The 21,073-nt window shown below is 40.0% G+C and overlaps 1 protein-coding gene across 3 annotated transcripts in view; it reads right to left on the reverse strand.

Moving 5' to 3' along the window:
• The window catches only part of znf710b (zinc finger protein 710b), a 25,445-nt gene extending 5,447 nt beyond the window's left edge, over window positions 1–19,998 (reverse strand). The window contains exons 1-3 of one of the 3 annotated variants that reach the window (XM_024295744.2): window positions 19,744–19,998; window positions 619–2,193; window positions 495–552 (exon numbers count right to left, since the gene is read on the reverse strand). In XM_024295744.2, coding sequence (XP_024151512.1) covers window positions 547–552; window positions 619–2,193; window positions 19,744–19,983 — 1,821 coding nt within the window. In that variant the 5' untranslated portion in view covers window positions 19,984–19,998 and the 3' untranslated portion in view covers window positions 495–546. Of the gene's footprint in view, window positions 1–494; window positions 553–618; window positions 2,194–4,908; window positions 4,970–19,743 lie in introns of those variants that run through there. The other 2 variants (XM_024295742.2, XM_024295743.2) reach the window with 2 other exon arrangements.
• Window positions 19,999–21,073: the final 1,075 nt, after the last annotated feature.

Below are 21,073 nucleotides of genomic sequence, written 5' to 3' on the forward strand. Positions count from 1 at the left end.
AGCAATTAATGACAGCAAATTGTCAAGAATACAGCAAAATGTTTTTTGTGATTCCTTGGCTTTACAACAAGCAGGGAACATTGAGTAATTACAGACGACAGTTACAGACTGTTGACTTTGTAAAACAACTAAACTGTTTTTTTTTTGCTTTGTTTTCCTTCAAAATTGCAAATTATGTCTTTTAAGATCATAAAATATGAGCACTTCGAATATGATGTATGATCAAATGTGAGATTAAATCTAAAAAACGATGTTTTGCAGAACATTTTTTTTTTGTTTTTCTTTTTGTTTTTTTGTTTAAATTCCTTTTAAATCTAAAAATGATTTAATGTCTCCAACATTAACACCATACAGCTATTTTGTTTTCCAACTTTATTTAATCCTAACAGGAAACTTGGCTCCAGGTTTAAAAATCTAGTTCTTGGTAGTTTGTTTCAGATAGATCTTTGTGGGATGACAATACAGATGAACAATAAAATAATGCAACGCTCCTCTTTATTTCTTTACCACCATTTTATTCTGTTAGTGAGTTTGCACAGGTAATATTTAAGCCTAGAAGGAAAAAGTTTATTAACAACGGCAGTGAAAAGTGACAGGGAAAGTGTGAAGTGTTGGTACCTTGTGAGTCAGTGAATGCTGACGCAAGTGGTGGAGCTGCACAAATTCCAGGCCGCACTGGGAGCAGGTGTAAGGCCTCGGGCTCTGGTGCTTCAGAAGGTGGTTCTGCAGCTGGCTACGGTAGGCGAAGGACTTGTTGCACTCGGTGCACTGAAAGGTGTGGGGGCCCTGGTGGCTGGTCTGGTGTCGCTTGAGGTGAGCGTAAGTGGGGAACTCCATGCCGCACTGCGAGCAGACGTGGCAGCGTCCGCGCTCGTGCTTCACCTCGTGCGCTCGCAGTTCGCTGGGATAGGCGAAGCCTCGGCGGCAGAAGCGGCAGCTGTAGGGCTTGACGTCGGTGTGTTGGAGCATGTGCCGCTTCAGGTGGCTGGTCTGCGTGAAGCCCTTCTTGCAGACAGTGCACTTGTGGGGCCGGGTGCCTTGGTGAGTCAGCAGGTGCGTCTGAAGATGACTGGGCTGTTTGAAGAGTTTCCCGCAGTGTGGACAGGCGTGAGGTTTGATCCCGTTGTGGCCCAGGATGTGTGTGACGAGATTGTACTTGGAAGTGTACGACTTGTCGCACATCCGGCACTTCCAGCGTTTTAAACCATCTCCCACATCGACACAGTAGGACTCGTCGATCTGGATGTTGATATCCAGGCGGTCTACTCTGCGGCCGCCGTGACGACGAGGTGGTTGGGGGTGTGGAGGTTGCTGGTGCTGCGTTCCACTGCTTCCATCCGTCCACATCATGCTCTGGCTGCTGTCTTCGTACTCGCCACCCATTCCCATTTCTGTTGAATCATAGCTACCCACTTCACTGGTCTGGAAGTAGCTGCTGATGGCTTCCTCTTGTTGCGTGGGCTTCATCATGGCGTTCGTCTGGTGTTCTACCTCCTCTTCACCCTCTCTGCCCCCTCGACCGTGGCCTCCCATGGGGCGCTGGCCCTGAAGCCCTCTGTGGCCCTGCTCTGGCCCTCTGTGGGCCACCTGGGGTGGAGCGGGGTGGACGTGAGGATTAGCTTGCTGCTGGTTAGTTGCTTCCCGTTCACACTCAGCACAGTTCTTGTTGGCGGCTCTGAGAGCGGCTGGATCTACTTGGACTAAACCACCTCTTGGAGCCATATTGTTCAGCATGTGGATGCAGGAGGGCATCCCAGAGGTCACGACTTCCCCTTTCACGTGGGAAGAGGCCACTGGCAGATCACTACCTTGAAGACCATGACGATTGGGGAGGATCATTTTCTCGTCGGGGTGCTGGGGTGGCCCTTGCTGCCACCTCCTCTGGCTGCAGCTGGGTTGCATCTGGTTGTCTTCTAAGTTGTCTCCCAAGTAATCTCCGTTAGCGCCAATTAGCTGGTCAGCGTACTCGTAGTCAACTCCGTCTACTGGGGGGGCAGGGGACTCTTTGGGTTCGCCGGTGTAGAAGCCGTTAGGTGCAATAGTAGCTCCGAAAACTTCATTCTGGGAGATGAGACCTAGCACGGCGGCCTGGGCTAAGGACAGCACGACAACAGGATCTGTTTGTGTGCTTATGTCCACCAGCCTGGCCATTACCTTGGGCTCACATCTACCCAGGCGCCGGCTCGCCTCCTCCTAAAACAGAAGCGAAAAGCATGCAGGTGAGTGAAAGTGTCATCATTACAAATCAGCAACAAAACTAAATAGGTCACATTTTAAATCAACCAAAAGAGGACAAACTGCAGAGAAACAACCTGATTGTGTTGAAAATCCAGGTTATTTCACCAATACTTTTTTTTTTCTCATGATAACAGAGGCATACTCCAAGATGACAACGTCAGGATTCATCTGCCTCAAACTGTGAACAAGTGGTTCAGGGAGCGTGAGACTTCCTTCCTAACATGAAGTGGTTACAAGGCTCCTTAAAGACCCACTGCAATGATTTTAACATGTTTGTGTGGCATTTTTCTGATTACGGAGGACATATATGAAGAAAATTAAGCTCAAAATTGCATTTCTGAGCATCTTTGTTCAAATTGTTGTGAATCAGGAGCAGATGCTACTTGAAAAAGATTGAAAGTGTGATATTGGGCCTACAACACCAGGCCACAAGCTCCCTCCATTCCATTCTGATGAATCCACTTTAGGGGTCGACTGACACCAATATCAATATCAGCGCCGATATTGGCTATTCTGACTCTTATTGGTATCTGCCTTTTTTTATTTTTTAATCCGACGGTCGATATTGAACCGGTTGTTTTTGGCTTGGAGGCAGCCGCACCATCTGATTGGTTAACCAGGCAGACCAGGAGGTTAGTGGAGAGAAAAGTTTTCTCTGTGGTTCAGCTCACGCGTTCAGACGTTTCAAAAGGTACATAAACAGAAAATGCCCCTGAAATTGTAGTAAAAATATTTGTCCTCGCCATGTCACAACTGGCAACGTTGTGCAGAACATCATAAATACATAAAAAAAAAAAAAACGCGCAGCTCGGTTATCTCACCGCTAAACATTTCTATGAATTACAAAGTTAAAAAAGATGCTGAAAATATAGACATGTAAGCAACCCATTTTTAAAATGTGATTAAAATTTTAAAAACCAAATTAAAGGATTTTTATAGTAGGAAAGCATGAAGCTAAAAAACTGAGCAACACACATAAAGCTACGCACCAACAAAGCACAGCCTGTATGAGGAAAAAATCCAGGACAATCACAACTTAAATGTTATTTAACTTTAGCTCTTTCTGTGTTGATTGAGAGAACCCAAGAGGCAAAAAATGACATTGTTAGATGAAGTGTTTATGTGACCAATGGAACAGCAGGATGTTTTACCAGCCCGATGACCGCCCACGCGGTTGATGCTTCAGCTGCATACCCGGGCCCGTTGCCCTCACTATGAATGTGTTTAGTATATTATAGTATGTAGTCCATTTTAAAATGAATATTGACCTAAATATCCGCAATCGGCCACCCAGACTTAAAAAAATACCGGTATTATAACGGTCTTGGAAAGAACCATAACGGTTGATCCCTAATCCATTTACAGACAATTCATTAGCGTTTTTGTTTTCCTCGGCCGAGCTGGTATCTGACTTAAAACTTTATAGCAGAATAACTCAGATAATGCTTGCCTGTAAGCTAGTGGGAGAGAGTGTAAACAAAGGGATGACAGGAAATGGGGGCAGGCTTACTCTCCATCAATTGTTCTGCCCACAACTCAGAGTCAAATTTCAAAAGAATTCTGGAAAACTTGTCCAAGAAAACGGCACAGTTTTTTAGATTATGCCCAAAAGTGGCATAATCATAATTAAAAGACCACTGGGAACGCTTGAAAATAGATCAAAAGATGATCAAAGTAATAATTTAAACAGCCTCACAATAAAGAAAAATGAAGCTTTACTACTAATAGTAAATGGGTACATAGTCACATTCGGATAGTGCGTTGATTAAAGTTAAAAATATGTCAGTAATATTAGAATCTGACATTTGAGTCCATTCTCATATTAAAGTTCTTTTTTTTTTGCATCAGTTAATATAGAAAACTGTGTGAAAGATGAACAGTTTAAGACAGATAACTTGCAAATGTTAAAGATATTTTAAGGCCAAACTTAATATTCATATCTATAAAAATAAATAACAATAAATGACATGTTTATTTCAAAAATAATTTTAATCAAATAAGGCGTAGTTAAAGTTTCAAGCACAAGAATTCAATTTAAGTAAAGGTTGTCTTAGAACAAGCCACAAGATTGTTTGACTGAAGGACAGACTCTTGGTCCAGCATGCTAGCGACAGAAGGTTTAGCCTGTTTGTGTTTGCTAACGGGGATTAAGAGGGAGAAAAATAAAGGAAAACTTAAGATTAAGGAAAAGGAACCATTGGAGAGAGCAAACAACAAGCATGAAGAGATTACAGCAGGCTAGTCGATTTGAAGACAGGAAACAAGACAAATGAAAGGTAGAGAGAGCAATGGAGGAAAACTGAAAGCCTAAAAGCAACCAGGAGGGTAAGTGTGAGGCAGCGTGCAAAAGAAAAATCAAGAGACGGAAAGATGTGTAGACAGAAGGAAGGAGGGTTGAGAGAATCTATGAGTAACCTGGAGACAGAGAGAGGGGGAAAAAGGAAAATGCCACAATGAAAGCAGAATTAAAGAGTGTGAGGTGAAAAAAAGGGAGGCATGAAGAAGACTTTACCAAGGAAGACTGATTAACTACAAATAATTATTTGTTGATGGTTAAATATGAATATCTACCATTGAAACAAAAGACTAATAAAACAAGTCTCAGACCATCCTTTAGTCTGCCTCAGTAAACCACCGATTCGCGTTACAAACGAGACGCAATGAACTCACCACGCTCCTCCTGCTATGAACCTTCAGGTGCTTTAAGGATCTCATTCTTCTGTGTGTGTGTTCAGTGAGAATAGACTGTGTTCATCTCCTTTTTATATGTGTGGGATGAGCTGAAGGCGGAGCTAACGTTACCCCCTCCTCCACCATCTTGCTCAGCACAGTTTCAGTAGTGACTCTGGTCACACCATCACAAACAAACAAACAAACAAAACAGTCTTTTGCTAATTGAGTGTGTGATCTACAGGTGTGACTGATTCCTGCTTCTTTTATGATAAAAATATGTCTGCAATGATAAATAAACATAATGTCAGACTTTCATTTTTGTTCCTCAGGTAACTCAATTCCCTCCCTCCTCCCCAATCATTCTTCATCTCTGTTTCTCCTCTTTCATCTAATGATCATTCTTTTTTTGTCTTGCATCTTTTTTTGACTCAGCATCTCTCTCATGTGAGCCGTATGGAAATGTGCTGTAAGATTGTTTCAAGCCCAGATTCAGAGGGCGACAGACAGACAGAGAGGAAGAAGAGACGGAAGGAAGGTGACTGACAAGGAGATGAGCAAATTGAAGAGAGAGGGGAAAAAAGGAGGTGAGAGCGGATGGAAAGACTACTCAAAGAAAAGAGAAGGGAGGGGAGAGAGGAAGGGGGATGGGAACAGAATTTAATTTTAAAAAAAAGAAGAAATGGAGGATGAACAGCAGGAAAAGACAAGTGTATGTACAAGACAAACCTATTCTTGTTGTCTTGAAAAAAAAGGGCAATTTCTTAGTTCACACAAATTGCTGACTAACTTCTTAAGAATCACTGGTTGGGCCAAAAAGCACTGTAATCTCTCGTTAAGTCATCTTTCGCCGAGAGTGCCTCCAGCAAAATGATGAATGCCATGGTAGAGCCGTGAGACAGGACCAACAGTGACCTTACAGTAGAGTTCACTGTCTGCAGCCGATTCTGATACAAACCAAAAAGTACCAAATGCTGCACAACCTTAAAAGACCCCTGAAAGCTGGTGTCTGAAAGGAGATACTACCTACTGACTCCAATTTTGGGAAGTCCAATTTTACACCCAAAATAAATACATATACACATAAAAACATATGTAGGATCGTTTAATGAACATTGTTTTGAGGGGGTTAAAGAAGAAAAAGTAGATCTGTAAGGGTGAGCTTTGTCTTAAATAGGTCAAAAACATTCTAGGCTTTAAGACAAACAAAGACGAGGGACATTAGGTGACCAATGGAAACCATAGCAACCTCTAAAGAGTACAACCAACACTGTTTTAATTCAGACACAGCAATTAAAGTTCAAATAAGACACAGAGGTCATTAGAGTTTGGTGATATTTTCTGCCAAATATACTAACTAATCTTAAGATTTTAAAATATTCAAATAAATCCTCAAGTTTTTGTTAAAATATGCCAAAATGTAGACAATGAGAAAGATAAACTTTGGTGTCAAATAATAACATATTCAATTAAAAGTTAAGAACTATAGGAAATGACAATCAACTAAAAACTAAATAAAAATGAGCATGATGACCATATGTATAGTTAACTTTTCATTTAAAAGGATTTTAAAAAAGAGTTTTGTTTTGCCCCCTTTAGCCAATACTTCAGTGTATGGTGCTGGTAAAGTTTGTTATATTACCTTTAAGGAGGGGAAATAATTCTATTGTAACTGCAAGTCTTTTGCGGTACTGCTATAGCATCTGGAATATTTTCTGTTTGAATGGTCTTTGACCACAATCACACACATTTTTTTCTGCACCACATTAATGCCGCTTTTTAATACTATGAGAATAAAGCCCAAAGTTTTCTGGAAGAAACTTTAGTTCTGTTGCTTTTTCATGTTTGAGCTAACAAGTGTTGTTTGATGACTTAAAGAATGACAAAGTTTGACCTTAAAATCCATTCTTATGTTGTACTTAAAATATATTTTATTACGTAACTTTTTAACCATTACCGAGCAGCATTATTAAACTACTGTATAAATGGAAGACTTTACAAAGCTGCACTGTATTTTTCCTAAACCAAAAACCAATCCTTTCGAAAAAAAAAGTAAATAACGTGGACTTCTGTTCCAACAGCTTCTCCGGATGCTTTTACACTTCAACAGTCTTGTGGACTCAATTCAACGCATATAGATTGCCAATATTTTTTTTTTTACACCTTAGTCAGGTTGTTTGCGTACAGACTGAAATTTTAGATGCAAACCAAACACTTATGACAGAGCAATAAGTGCCTGTACCTTCCCCTATGTCTGTTGGACTTTTTGAAACTTTTTCAGGAATCCCGCTTCTTCTGTTTTATAGGTAGTTCATTTTGCTCCTTGTAACACACAGTGGTTATGTTTACTCCCTTTACTTCATTCCCACACTTCATTTGAAGACCCTCCCCATCAAGAAGATCAGGGTTTACATGTTAAGTTCATACTAGAATTGAAGCGAGCCTTAGGACCCTAAAAAAATGAATGATCTGAACCCTATACGTAGTACACCTGCCTCTCTTTGGTTCCATTCAAAACCGCTGACTGTACAAGAAAGAACTGGACAGCGTGACCCCCCCCACCCATCCATTCCAAGTAGGAAGTACCTGCTGGCTGCAAGAAGCCAAAATCCCATAGACTTCTATTAAGAAATAAACAGCTATTCTGCAGTTATTCTATTTGTCAGAATAACCATTCTTGATCTGATGCTTTTTTTTCTTAGCATCTTCTTCCTAATCCCAGTTTTTTTTTTTATTATTTAAATCGTAAGTTATTCAAGCTATAAACTGACCAATCAGATGTCTCAGTAAAAGTATGTGGCCCCACTCCAAACGTTTGACAGATTTTCCTGAGCCTGATTTTGTTGGCGACATGACTGGCAACATTAGTTGCCCTAGAAACATGTCACAGGCAAATCACTGTCAACTGGATCCAAATGGTGGAGCCCGTATCTCATAAAAATGGCAAATGAATTAGCTTAATTTTGTTGGAGCCAGATGTAAGACTTTTTGTATGAGTGATGTCACACCCAACTCTGTCCATCTCCATTTACGGTCTATGTTCAAAACCTAAAGATTTACATCATCTGAAATAAAGCAGCCATACCAGTATTTAAAAAGTTATCAAGAGGAGAGATTTAGTAATCTCTTATCACACATGAATGGGCAGATACTTTATCTATCAATGACATTTGTTTTTAACTTAAGCAAATCAGCTGCAGGATCAGAAACCATTTGAACTAAATCCATTAATTTTGACAGTTTTATAAGCTTTTGCTCCCCTGTCAGAACCCATAAAAGCCACTCAAAGCAGAAGAAGTGGGTGGCATCATGCTCCCATCCACAGCAACAATCCCTTTGCATGTTTTGCATTGAAAACAATAAAAAGAGCTGCTTAAACTCTGGCTAAAATATATGACAATAGGAAATCCTAATACAACAAACATAAAAAGTGTGACTGCAATTCTCCACACATTTAGAATGCTATTGACAGTTGGCATTGTGAATGACACTTTGTTTTTGTTATCAAACTATGGCAAGACTGGGATTTATGGCCCTGACAGCATGATGGGGATGTTGGAACAGTTCCTGGAGATCCAACAACCTCTGTAGCGCCGTCACCTGCAGAGGAACTAAAGCCATCTCTTTAACCTGACAGAGGCCGACATACAAAAGACGTGGTGAAAGCTCTTAAACTGTTCAACACCTTCACACTGCTACCGTCTGAATAGAAGTTCATAAACACATCCATCAGGGGACCTCTGAATACACTGTAGGTGGATGAAATTAGCATGGTCTTTGCCCCACATTTCTGTATAGAGACTTAATCCGAGGTACAATGAATTCACTGGATGTCACGGGTTTTGGCTGCATTTGGCACCTTTAGCTTTTTAAATAATATACTGCAGAAAACAAGAGCTTTCAAACAAACATTCATTTCAACTTTTGTTTGCTCTTTGAACAAGTATACAGGATATAACTGTTTTCTCTGAATACTCATGATATTAAAAGAAAAATAAAATTGAAACTCTCAATAAAGGAACCTTTTTTCGGAAAGGAATCTAAAAATTTAAACAATTCACAAAATTGGCAAGAATATTGATTTCAAATTAACTTATACATCAATGAAAACACATCTAGCAGAGTGAGATCATAGTTTTAGCATTCTAGCAACACATAACTGTCTATATATGAAGCAGTGTACAAGGCACCTAATGTAGGATGAACAGAATGACCATTTGGGTTTATATGTAAACTTTTAATAATCTAATGGTTTTGTGAGAAAATGATTTGAAACTCACTAAAGGTTTTCATATAGAGCAGTGAAGGTGAGGATACCACCCATGAGGTAAAATGAAAAAAAAAAGTAGTTTCTTAGACTTTTCTGTGAATCTTATTTTGGTCAATCCTTTTTATTAGTTTTTAAAAGTAATTAATAACAGCTGCTTTAATTTAAAGTCATTATCTTAAAAAAACAACAGACCTCTCAATATATTCAATATCATTTATTGTGGCCAATGTAAAATGTAATGTAAGTGAACGCAATGTGTATCACGTTAAAAGAGGTTTTAATGACCCAGCATTCATCCGACCAAATTTCAAGGAGATTCTGTGTCACATTGTGGCTTCAGTGGTGTGTTTACATCCTGTAATGACAAGCATTCATGGACTTTTTTGGTCCAGTCGGTTTGCTCTGAGCACAGAGCCTACTCAAACTAAGGAAACTCAGAACAAAACCGGAGCTCAGTCCGATTGGAAACCAACCGAGACCACTTTAAAAGATGGGTCCAAGATCGGTTCCTGGTCCCGGAGCAGGGTCCACTTGGGTGTATTCAGAATCCAAATTTTCTCTGGATTATTTGGGAAAATGAACTCTGAAAAAACAAATGTGTCCAGTCTGAATAAACCTTTAACTTGTTTTACTTGATCTAAAATAGTGCTATCATAACCCTTTATGTTCATTGGTTGCTAATCGAGTTCCATGTCCATTTAAGGATTTATTTTTAGGCTGTTTTTATAGATGCTCAAGAAGTTGAGTACAATCTCTGGTCTGGGCAATTAAAAACAATACAATGGAGGTCTAGAATGACCCATAACCTTAAAAAAACACAATAAACTGAATGAAAACATCCAACAATATTGTAGATGTGGTAAAACCCTGCTAAACCATCAATGATTTCACCTTCTTACCCAGCCAAGCAAGTAAAATCTTTATAAGAAAAATCAGGCAGCTGGTCACCTGGTTCTTCTACATTCAGCCTCACCTGTGGATCATGACTGACATTAGCTACAGTGCTGTGAGCCACCTGTTGAAGATGAGCAAACAAAAAATAACTCTCCTTAAATCAGATTGGTACTGGTGATGCACAACCGTTGGTCCGGTTATTGTGAAAATAACTTTGTTAAACCCAGAAGTACATGTTCATGTGCTCAAAAGGATGTTTTCTTTATTTGACTGTTTCCTGGTGGATGTTGTTTAATAAAGTTATATCATTCAAGAAAGAAAAGTGGTGCACAATGGGGAAAAACAGAACATGGAGGAAAAAGAGAAAGAGGGGAATGGCAGAAGACAAAATGGGGGCATAACAGAGGAAGCATGAGAGAGGGAGAGAAGGAGAAAACAGATGATTGCATGGAATGAAAGAGGGATTGATGGGGAGGGAGGGGATAAAGAGTGCTGGATGGGAGGGGGACAGAGTGAGTGAAACAGAGGAGAGAAAGAGAGAAAATGAGAGGCAATGGTGGGGGAGGGGAGGATGAAGAGTGAGCAGAAAAGAAACGGAGAGCAAGACAGGAAAAAAAAAATAGAGAAGTGAGACAGGCAGCGACGCCAGAGTGAGACGGAGGGATGGACGGGTGATGTGCAACGTGAGAGAGGAAGACTGGAAAAAAAAGGAGAGCAGAACAGAGGGAGGGGCAAAGCATGATGGAAACCCAAAGCAAGAGAGAAAGAAAGACAGCACATGGAGGAAGGGAGAATGAAAGAGAGAAGGAACAGAAAGAGGGGGAGGGGAAGAGAGAAAAACATGGGGAGGTAGGGAAAATAAAAGGATCGAGTTAGGAAGAAGGAGAACAAAAACTCTTCTCAATCTTCTTTTTTTGTTTCACAAACCAAACTGTATCTAATAAAAAGAGACAAAATGATGCTGTTTATTTCAACAAGCCCTTGCGATCAGAGCATCGCTTCATCCTAATATTCCAGCCTCAATGCTCATTATACACGTTAATCTCTGAAACATGCTGTTCTCAAGTTTTTGCAGCTCCAAGGCCCTTAGCAGATCCCACACCGGCTTACATGGAATGTTACAACACCTAAGCAGAACCAGAACTAGAGAGCTTTATTGATTCCCAAAGTCAAGTGTGGTATGGCGGCAGATTGTGTGAGACAGGAGGTAACTTAAAGGGTTCTAAATAAACAATCGCTCAATCAAAAGTCAGGATTATAACAAAACCCATGAAGATAAGCTTCCTCAATCACCTATTTGGAAGATTTTAATAAAGTCTATCGGGGCCAATTAATTTTTTGGTTGGATGTTTGAAATTGGTCTTTTTGAATTTTTTTATTTTTAAGGCATTTTTAACCCTCAGCAACACTTAATTTATTTAATTTTATTTAAAGTGTTGGATATCAATGCATAGCTGCTATTCTCAGCTTGAGAATCCACAGGAATTACATTAATTGCGAGAACCGTCAAAGAGTTACGGTACTTCAAACTGCATGTTATTTCCCGTAGTTGGCATCAGATCCAGTATCAGCAAAAGAAAAATAATAAACACATGGCCAAAGCCAATATATGAATGCAATTAATGATTGCTGTGTGATTTAAAATAAAAAAAAATAAAAAAAAAAAATAAAAGTTTTCTATAGCCATATTGAATGGTAAATGTTGTATACTTGTATACAACATTTACCAACATTGACTTGTTTTTAGGGAGCCAATCGTGAATTCAGTGGTTGCGGAATAAAAACCCACCAGCACTATCCCTCTGAAATGAGTACCCATTCCTTCCTGAAGACCAGGTTTACCCAACTCTGGGCTTCAAGAAAGACCGTATTGCTTTTGTCCAGCTGGAGTGTTTTCGGTGAGTAACAACCTGGAATCACCTGATCCAGGTAATTAGCGCGAGTAGGGCAGGGATAGGAGGGCGATAAGCTCTCTATGGCCAAGACAGGGCAGCTTCGAACTGAAGCTTAACACGCTATTCTGCTCATTCTTGGCAGTGAAATAAGTAGCAGGGAGGTTGAATCAGCTGTTGGCACATACACCATATTGTTCCTGTGCTTTGTTACTCACATGAAGGCTTGCTCTGTAAGTGAGAGAAAAATCCAGGAACACCTTCTGTTATTTCGAAATATTTCTCTGAAGAATAATTTTGCATGCAGACAAATAGACACTGCAGCAATTAAAACTTATGTCGATAAAAATCTTGTTAGGCAATGCAAATTTAATACCTCAGGTGTCTCTCACAGGCAGATGGCTTTCTAAGGCTATAAGTTTAGCATTACATGTTTAACCACAAATCTGATTCCATGCAGACTGAAGTCATTGGTTTGATCATGTTTAAATATTGCTAATTGATATTAAACAGAGAAAAGATAAGACCTTCTCACACCATGTCAATCAATGATCAACTGAGGGCATAGGATGATGGGCTCCACACTAAGACTTTTCTATGTTTTCTTAGGACTTTGTCATTCCAGTACCAGTCAGTACCAGGACCAGTACCAGTAGCAGCATTCCATAGCAGACGCAAGTAAAACTGCAATGATAGACCTCTACATAAGGAGAAAACTGAAATAAATGCCAATACTAAAAGACTTAGGTTATTAAAATAGTATACTTGTTTAATTTAAAGGATTTTTTTTTTCATTTAAGATAACTTTTTCTGATTACACTCAGTAATTATAAAAAAAGTAAAGGAAATATAGGAAAATTACACCATAATCAAAGCATAGTCAATTTTGTTCGGGAAAAAAAAAGGCTTTTTATTTGACACCAAGAATTTAAGTCAGTGATTAACCATAAAGACCAAGTAAATATAAGTGACTGATTACGCAAAACTGTTTTACATATTGCTAGCCCTAAGAGAAACCAAAATGCATTAATAACAAAAAAGCAACACTGATGGGATGATAGCTGAGTTCATCTACCACTGATGACGGGTCAAACTGCCCTGACCTGAGGTTCAATGTGCCACAAATTTGTCTTCAAAAGTTCCCCGGACAAAAGAAACATTTTCACTAGTATCTCAACAACTGTCTTTAATGAATGTACTGTTTGTTAGCCGGGAGTCCCTCCGCACTCAGACACAAAGGAAAACACAAATCATGACATTTAAACTAAAAGTCACTAAAGGTGAATTCTCTTCTGTTATGCTTCACTAAACAAAGATCAGCTGTGCAACAGCACCCTCTGGGACAAGACTGAGCTAGAGTGACTTGCACATTATCACTTAAAAAAAAAAAAAAAACATATCTTCTATATTCGATAGATTATTTTCACATCTGCATCACTTAAGCATTCTGCAATTTATGACTGTGTAATACCGCTGAGAGAACAGAAATATTTCATTGGTGTGGAATTGTCATCGTAAGGGTAAAACACTGCACTAATGTTGTGTCCAAGAAATCATATTCTGCATTTTTCAGCTTAGATCACACAAAAACAATAAGCAATTCAGCGTGAAACGTTTTTTTTTTTTTTTTTCCCCCTCTGTGAAAATTCACAAGCTCCCTGATCAACAACATAGCATCACAGCATTCTCTGAAGGGCTGGTCTGGGACTTCTAAGTGCCCGCATTTCAGGGGTAAGCTGTAAAACACATTAAGGGTAAGAGGTAATGAGATGCATGTTTTTAGTGTGAGGGGAAGTCAGAGTATCCAGACACAGCCAGGAAAGCGAGAGAACACATGACAGCGGGGCTTAAATCTTCCATAATAAAATTAAAGGCAGCCCTCTCTGCATAGCAGCACCACTGGAGCTAATAAGCAGTCACCTGCTTCACTGACCACAGAATTGCAGCACTGTTGTGCAGCCGCAGACAAAGCAAGGACAGCAAAAGAATGCAGAGGATGTAACACAGAAAGGAGCGGCTGACTGTGGAGTATTTTCTGTTACTTTATTGAATAAACAAAGCAATCTTTGCTGAAGGTTGAAAAATGTTGGGGTTTTTTTTGTTTCTTTGGGGGGGTGGGGTGGGGGGCTTTGACCATATACGAGTACTGGACTGAGCGACCCCCCTGTGTTGCAAGAAGGAAGTTTACCCACTACCTCCATGAAAACAAAATTCCGTAGACTTATATTGAGAACTAAACAGCTATTACTCAGTCATTATAAACATCCTTGCTCTGATGCTTTTTGCTAATCCGATTTTCACTTTTCATGATATTTTTGTTCTTTATTGCAACTTATAAACTGGCCAATCAGATGCCTCAATAAAATCATGTGGCGCCTCCAAGTCAAGCGTTCAAAAAATTTGACAGATTTCGTCTAGCCTGCTTTCAAGTGGTAGGGGTGTGGACTTCCAACAAGCTCACTCATGATTGGCGAGAGTGGTTGCCATAGAAACGATGACTCAGACCGGGTCAAACTAATCTGTTTTTATTGACGTTGTCTGGGTCCTAACGTGGCGGTGTCCAAACCGCAAAAAAATTGTGACTCAACTGACTACATTTCGTTGGAGTCAGAAGTAAGGCATTTTCTATGGGTGACGTCAGAATCACTCGGTCCAGTTCGTAAATATAGTCAATGGAAAGTCTTCAAACACAACCCAAGTATCTTTGAATTCACACGTCTTTATATCCAGACTAGGGGTTGGGTTGATCATACATGTTACTTATAAAAGAAAATACCAAAACAATATTCCGTATTTCCCACAGTATAAGTCACAGTTTTTTTTTTCATAGTTTAGCCAGGGGTGTGACCTATACTTGTCAGGGTGGCCTGGAGCTCCCCTCCTCCTGCCACCAGAGGGAGCTCTCCCCTCACTTCACCCCAGCATTCACCTTGGAGCCTCTCACACCTGTTTTCAGTTATCCCATCAGTCCCTTATTATTTAACCTGCCCTCGTCCCACTCCTCACTGTGTGTCCTCACTCCTGTCTGATCCCTCAGCACCCAGTACCACTCTTTACCCTGTTTCTTCACCCAATAAACTATTGCACGTGGATCCGAACGCCTCAGCTGCCGTTTGTGACAATACTGAGGAGCGACTTGTATTTTTTTTTTTTTAAGACATCAAAAGGGTTCTTAATTTGTTATTTTCCCAGTAAACACAGATCATCTTTTAGCGGTTGTTTCCCCTAACAACCACTAGAGGGCGCTCCATCCGAAGTATTTGCTACTGACAGCGGCAGAAGAAGTGTCGTCTAAAACAAACATGGAAGAGAATCTGTTTTCCTCTTAAACTTTGATATTTTTCTTATACAGATCAATAGATTAGTATTCTTGCATTTCTTTATTTACTTTTTTTTTTTCAGCTACGCTGATCATGGCAGATTTGTTCTGAAACGTCACACTTTTCTCCTAAAAGTGCGACTTATACTGTAAACGATTGATCTTGATTTTCCAACTAGCTTATTGATGATTTGGAGTTTAAGGGCACTAAAAGCTAGAAATAAACGATGCTCTTTTATTTTTACACAATCAACAGCACCTAAATTCACAGTTCAGCAGTGCAATGCACCGTCTCACAATTTAGCTCCCATCACAATAGCAAGCAGATGCAAGAACAAAGTGAAAAGAGACGGTGAGAAATAGACACACCTTTTAATACATGCATATTATGACACACAAAGCTAAAATTACGTTCAAGAGGGCATGAACTAGGCCACTTCTCTGCTTTTCTCTGCAAAGTGGTAGTTAGAACAGAGGCTTGTGAGGGACCTGAATGCTACACGGCAGCTGATAATAGAGGCCTGATCATTATTGGGGTCGACTCACTTTGTGTAATCATTTTTAATGCAGTCAAAGTGGAAGAGGAAATGCAAGAAGAAAACACACAAAGAAAAAAGACACAAATGTGTTTCTGCACTGGAAACAACTTTGAGGCCATGATTTTAGCTAGAAAATGTTTATAAGTTCATATTAGCTCCCTTCACTTTGAACTACAGCAAAAAATATTTCACGCTAGACTGGAGAAACTCAACAACCAAAGCTGCACATTCTGCACTCAACAGTCTATTTTCAATTCTGTTTTCCAAGTAACAACGGGGATTTTTTTACGCTGTCTGTTTACAGTTTAAAAGAGAATAAACAATGTTAGCTTATGCATAGCAACAAATGACAAAGTCGCAGACACACTGGCAGTGCTGCATAGCTTCACTGCCTTCTTGCAGTTTTGTGAACATTACACAAGCCAGTGAGCTGCATCTTCATAATAGTGCAAAATGAGAAGTTAGGATATTATTCAGTTAACCCAATAAGACAAAGACTGTATGAAATGTTTTAAAGTCGCTCAAAAGGTACTAAAGTTAAGCTCTTTAGAGAGGCGTTCAAGGGAAAATCACAAGATAAGATCGCAAACAGGATTCTACTCTAGTCTATGAAATGTTTTATGGATGTCCGGTTCATCCAGTTGTTTTGGGTACAGTGACACTGCCTGAATTTAGCCACTAGCAAAAGAAAAAAAAATTTAGTATAAACAAACCGCATCTCATTTCCATCTGTTTTCCAAACCTACTTAAATACCCACTCTGGTCACCTTTTGAGCAACTTTCAAAGCGTTTCCAGTCGTCTTTTAATTATGATTATGCAGATTATAGTAAAAAAAAAGTGATTTTAGGACATAATTTCTGCACCGTTGGCACAAAACAACCCCACTCCCTTCCCCTCATTCATAACTGAGCGCTCTGTTTACACACTCTCCTGGTAGTTTGGAGCCCTCCACACCCGGAGTCTAATGTTACCAGGGCAACAAAAATGGCGAGAAATACAGTTTTGAGCCAGATGCCAGCTCAGATGAGGACAAAGAAGATGTACATGGATCTATTTGTCTGCAGGTGGATCCACTGGAATGCTTGTGACCCGAAAACTGTATCCCCTGCTACAGATTTTTTCAAATACCATTTTTATTTGCTCCTGATTCACAACAAATAAAGCAAGACTCAGAAATTGAATTTTGAGATTAATTTTCTGATATGTGTCCTCCATCAACAAAAAAAAAAAGAAAAATGTTAAAAGGAAATGTTAAAAACACCAAGCGTAAAATTTTCAATGAAGTGGATCTTTAATCCCTATTGAGGTCACTGGGCTGCTGGAGCCTATCCCAGCTACTTTTGAGGAAAGTTGGGTATAAACCTGGGAAAGCTTCCCAGTCTGTCGCAGGACCACACACACTCGCACAGCAAAGCATGTTTTTTGACTGAAGAAAACCCCAGCCTGCGCAGAAAGGTCCCAGCCAGGATATCACTTGAGCCTGGGCCTTCTCACCTGTGAGGCAAGAGTGCTAACCGCTACAGCTCTGTCCTAGGCAATTCATTTAATCTATCTTTCTTTAAAAGAAAAAAAAAGCTACTTTTTGTATTCAGTTTAAATGTCACCTTCCCCCATGTAACTGTAACAAATTATTGGATGGGCACAAAGAGTGGAAATGAGTAACAAAAACAATACAAACTTGTAACCAGACTGTTGAACAACTCAAAGAAGCCCACAAAATTAAAAAAAAAAAGTGAGTAAACTGTGTTCGCTTTAGGCTCAAATTTGGTTTTATTTTTACCAACTCCACATCACAACACCTTTTTTTTTAACTTCCCTTTTCCAGAAGGTCACAACATTGTGCCCACACATAGCGCTTGTGCAGCACATCCAAACAAACTGGCAGCGCTCGCCCGAGGTCGTGCAGCGTGGCTGTAACCAACAGGCACCACACATTAGGCCTTTGTGCTTTGAGAAACATCAGCCTGTTTTTCTAAACCCTGCCTGCAGCACAGCGAAGCGCTGCAACGTGCTGACACCATCAGCAGCTACTCTAAACCTTCTACCACAACTACATTCCTACTGATAAAGAATACAGAGGAAAAACAAAAATCCTCATATTCAATACATTTACAGGAAAAGCACCTAACGTTCAGTGGCAGCTCATTTTTCGGGGAATCTGCTTTCTGTTTGGCCCCCTTCAACTTAATTCAACCCTGCTGCCGATGATCCATGAACAAATGGCTTATGATTCCCTGAGCAGCATACAAATTGCGCCATAGCAGCAGCAGTATAATAACATCATATTGATCCAAACTTGGCTAAAATTATTTATTTTTTTGCAGTGTATTTCAAGCACATGCAGTTAAAGCTGGAGACACAGATCACAAGCTCCCATTTTTGACAACACACCAAAGCTCCTTCAAGGTCTTTTCTTTTTACCAAAGCAAATCCGTCAGGTATACAAACCAAAGACAACAAAAGGGGGTTAGTGTTTGCAACACAGAAAAAGTACTAGGTATACTTATGATAGAAAAAAAGTAAAGATGGGACAAAAGGCTGATGGTTTGCAAAGAAAATCTAATCTAACAGGGCGGGTCAAACAACCAACAAAACTGCATTTAGTAAGTAAGAGTGCCACAATCAATGCGACCATGACAGGCCATCCAGGCAGAGAACTCAACACACAAAGATTACAAGCTTCAGCTCTCGTAAGAACTCCTGAAATAGGAGCAAGAGGCCAAGATGCTCAGATGAAAGGCTGATATGAAATGTGACCTCCTGGGAAACCACTTCAGTGAAGCTACCAGAGGAAGCGGTGCAGTCGGTGGATGATGCCCTGCGGCCCCCAGAGCACCGAGGTGATCGACTCACATCAGGATTCTCCTCGGCTGCATGCAGCTTGATCTGCAGGACAGCAAGCCTTCCCGAGTCGTTTGGAGAGTTTCATCAAGAAATCCATCAATACGACGACCCCAAAGACCACAAAAAGGAGGATGTCTTTTTAATTACCACTGACACTGAGCTGCATCCGTGCACGTCTACAAGCCTGGCGCTGCCAACTGGTACTTAGAATTTGCTTGCTGTGTGCAGTGCACCATCCTCATTACGCCATGACAGAGCAGGGCAGGTATGCAAGGAGGTCAAAGGCGTCATCACTCTCTGCCAGCTTTGCATTTCATTACATAAAAGAAGCAACCGACACATGATGGAGGCCTTTTGGGATCCTGAGCTCTCCAGCCTCATTAGTGCAGTGGGGAATACCTCAGTGGTCCATCAATGATCTCTGACAGTCAGGAGGTGGGCTGACCCGGCCCACAGGTTATCTGCAGCATCCTCCAGGTGTCAGCCAAAACCTAACATCCAAAACACTAGCTTGCTCCAATCAAATCAAACAAAACATGGAAAAATGAGCTTAGAAACTTTCTTGGAGGGAGGCCTGGTGAAAACACATTAGCCTCCTGTGTCTCGGCATGAAGGTGATGTGTGAATGTGCAGGAAACAGATTAGTGATGGGCTAATGTAGCCTGGTGTCGCCCCTGCTCCTTTATGCGTCTCCCTGACCGTTCTCTCCATCCCCCTCTCGACGCCATCTGTTTGTGGCATGAGAGAATGTTGAAGTAAAAAAAAAAAAAGAAAGGAAAAGAGGAGAAAAAAGACGACATCTTGATTGTAGTTGCTGACCTACATCGCTCGTTTGTTTGCATTAGCGAGACGAAGAACCCCCTCCCGGCTCGTGAAGGACAGTTGTCCGAGCGGGCGAGCCGCGGATAGCGTTTAGCAGCCTGCTCGGCTGGAATGCGATAAGTTACGGTTGAAGCACTTCTCCGCCTCGCCGGGCCGGACAAGTCCGCCGCTCCGACACCACATCTGCACGTTACCTGCAAACACCCCCACCTCCCGACACACCGCCGAAAAACAAAAACAGAACGACCACTCACCTGATTCCAAAAGCGGTTTATTGTGGCGACCTGTCCGTGGTTGAATATTAAAATGGGGGGGTGGGGGACAGTCAGTGGAGGGTCCCCGTTGTGTGGAGCAGGAAGGAGGGAAGGCAACCGAAAATGGGCTGACGTGAATGAATAAACAACCGAGCTCCTCCTCAAAACAAGTCCAGGCGAAATGCCACTCAATTCAAGGGAATTAGCCTCCACGCGTCCATTAATGAACGGATGTAGCATTCACCGCTAACTCCTGCTTTCATTATTTTTTATTTTGAAAAAAATACACGCTTTAATGACACAAGAGGTTACCTTTTTTATTTGAATTATCAGAAAAAATATTATAAACGTGTTAAAGATTATGCTGCGTCACTATAAGTATTATTATAAGCAAAATTCCATCTATTTTGTTTTACTGTAAAACATATTTAACATGAAAAATAAGCTCCACCAGATGGCGCTATGCTTGCAAATAGGTGAGTACTCAGCATTCTTCTATAAGATTGCTGTTTTCAACAAAAAGTCGTTTTTGTGTGTTTTGAACATGTTCTTGTAGAATTTGTCTCATACACAATAAAATGTGTTCAAAGATAATTAAAAAAAATATATTTCTTAATTCGAACTGCACGTAGGTGTGACGTAGAAGCTACTACGGCAAGCCATAAGCTACTTGCTCTACTCCATTCTGATACATTCACTTATAGACGAATAGATACATGTACGTCTTAATTTCCTTTATGAAACAATAATAGGTATTTAAATATATTGGGAAACGATGTATTGACAGTATATTCCATATGTAGAAGTAATATATTTGATGTATATTAAAATATACACACATAAATACTTACATAATATACCTTAATACATAATATACTCAGGTTTATATGATACATATGTTTACATAGTTATATAACGACTCAAATAAATGATTTCTTTCTTATTATTTCTGTGATGTAAATAAATGGCATTACAGTTAACGACATTTAAGTTAAATACATTATTACATAACCATATGAGACCATTTCATCTCTTAAGAAATGTAATAATATGTAATAATGTAATAATAAGAAATGTAATTTAATGTAAGAAGTGTTTTGGAGTTCTTGCCTACTGAACAAAAAATATTTATTTCAACAAAGATCATGCAATCGTGAAATAAAGTTTTTGTAGGTTCTCCATCCATATATTGCAACATATTTTAAAATGTATGAGTAAGTTGCTGATATATTATTTATATATATATATATATACAGTATATATTTCTAAATACATCATATATAATTTCCAGTACATTTCAATATATTCTTTCATAACGGTTTCTTTGCCT

Source organism: Oryzias melastigma, linkage group LG3, assembly GCF_002922805.2.
Source record: "Oryzias melastigma strain HK-1 linkage group LG3, ASM292280v2, whole genome shotgun sequence".
NCBI lineage: Eukaryota > Metazoa > Chordata > Actinopteri > Beloniformes > Adrianichthyidae > Oryzias > Oryzias melastigma.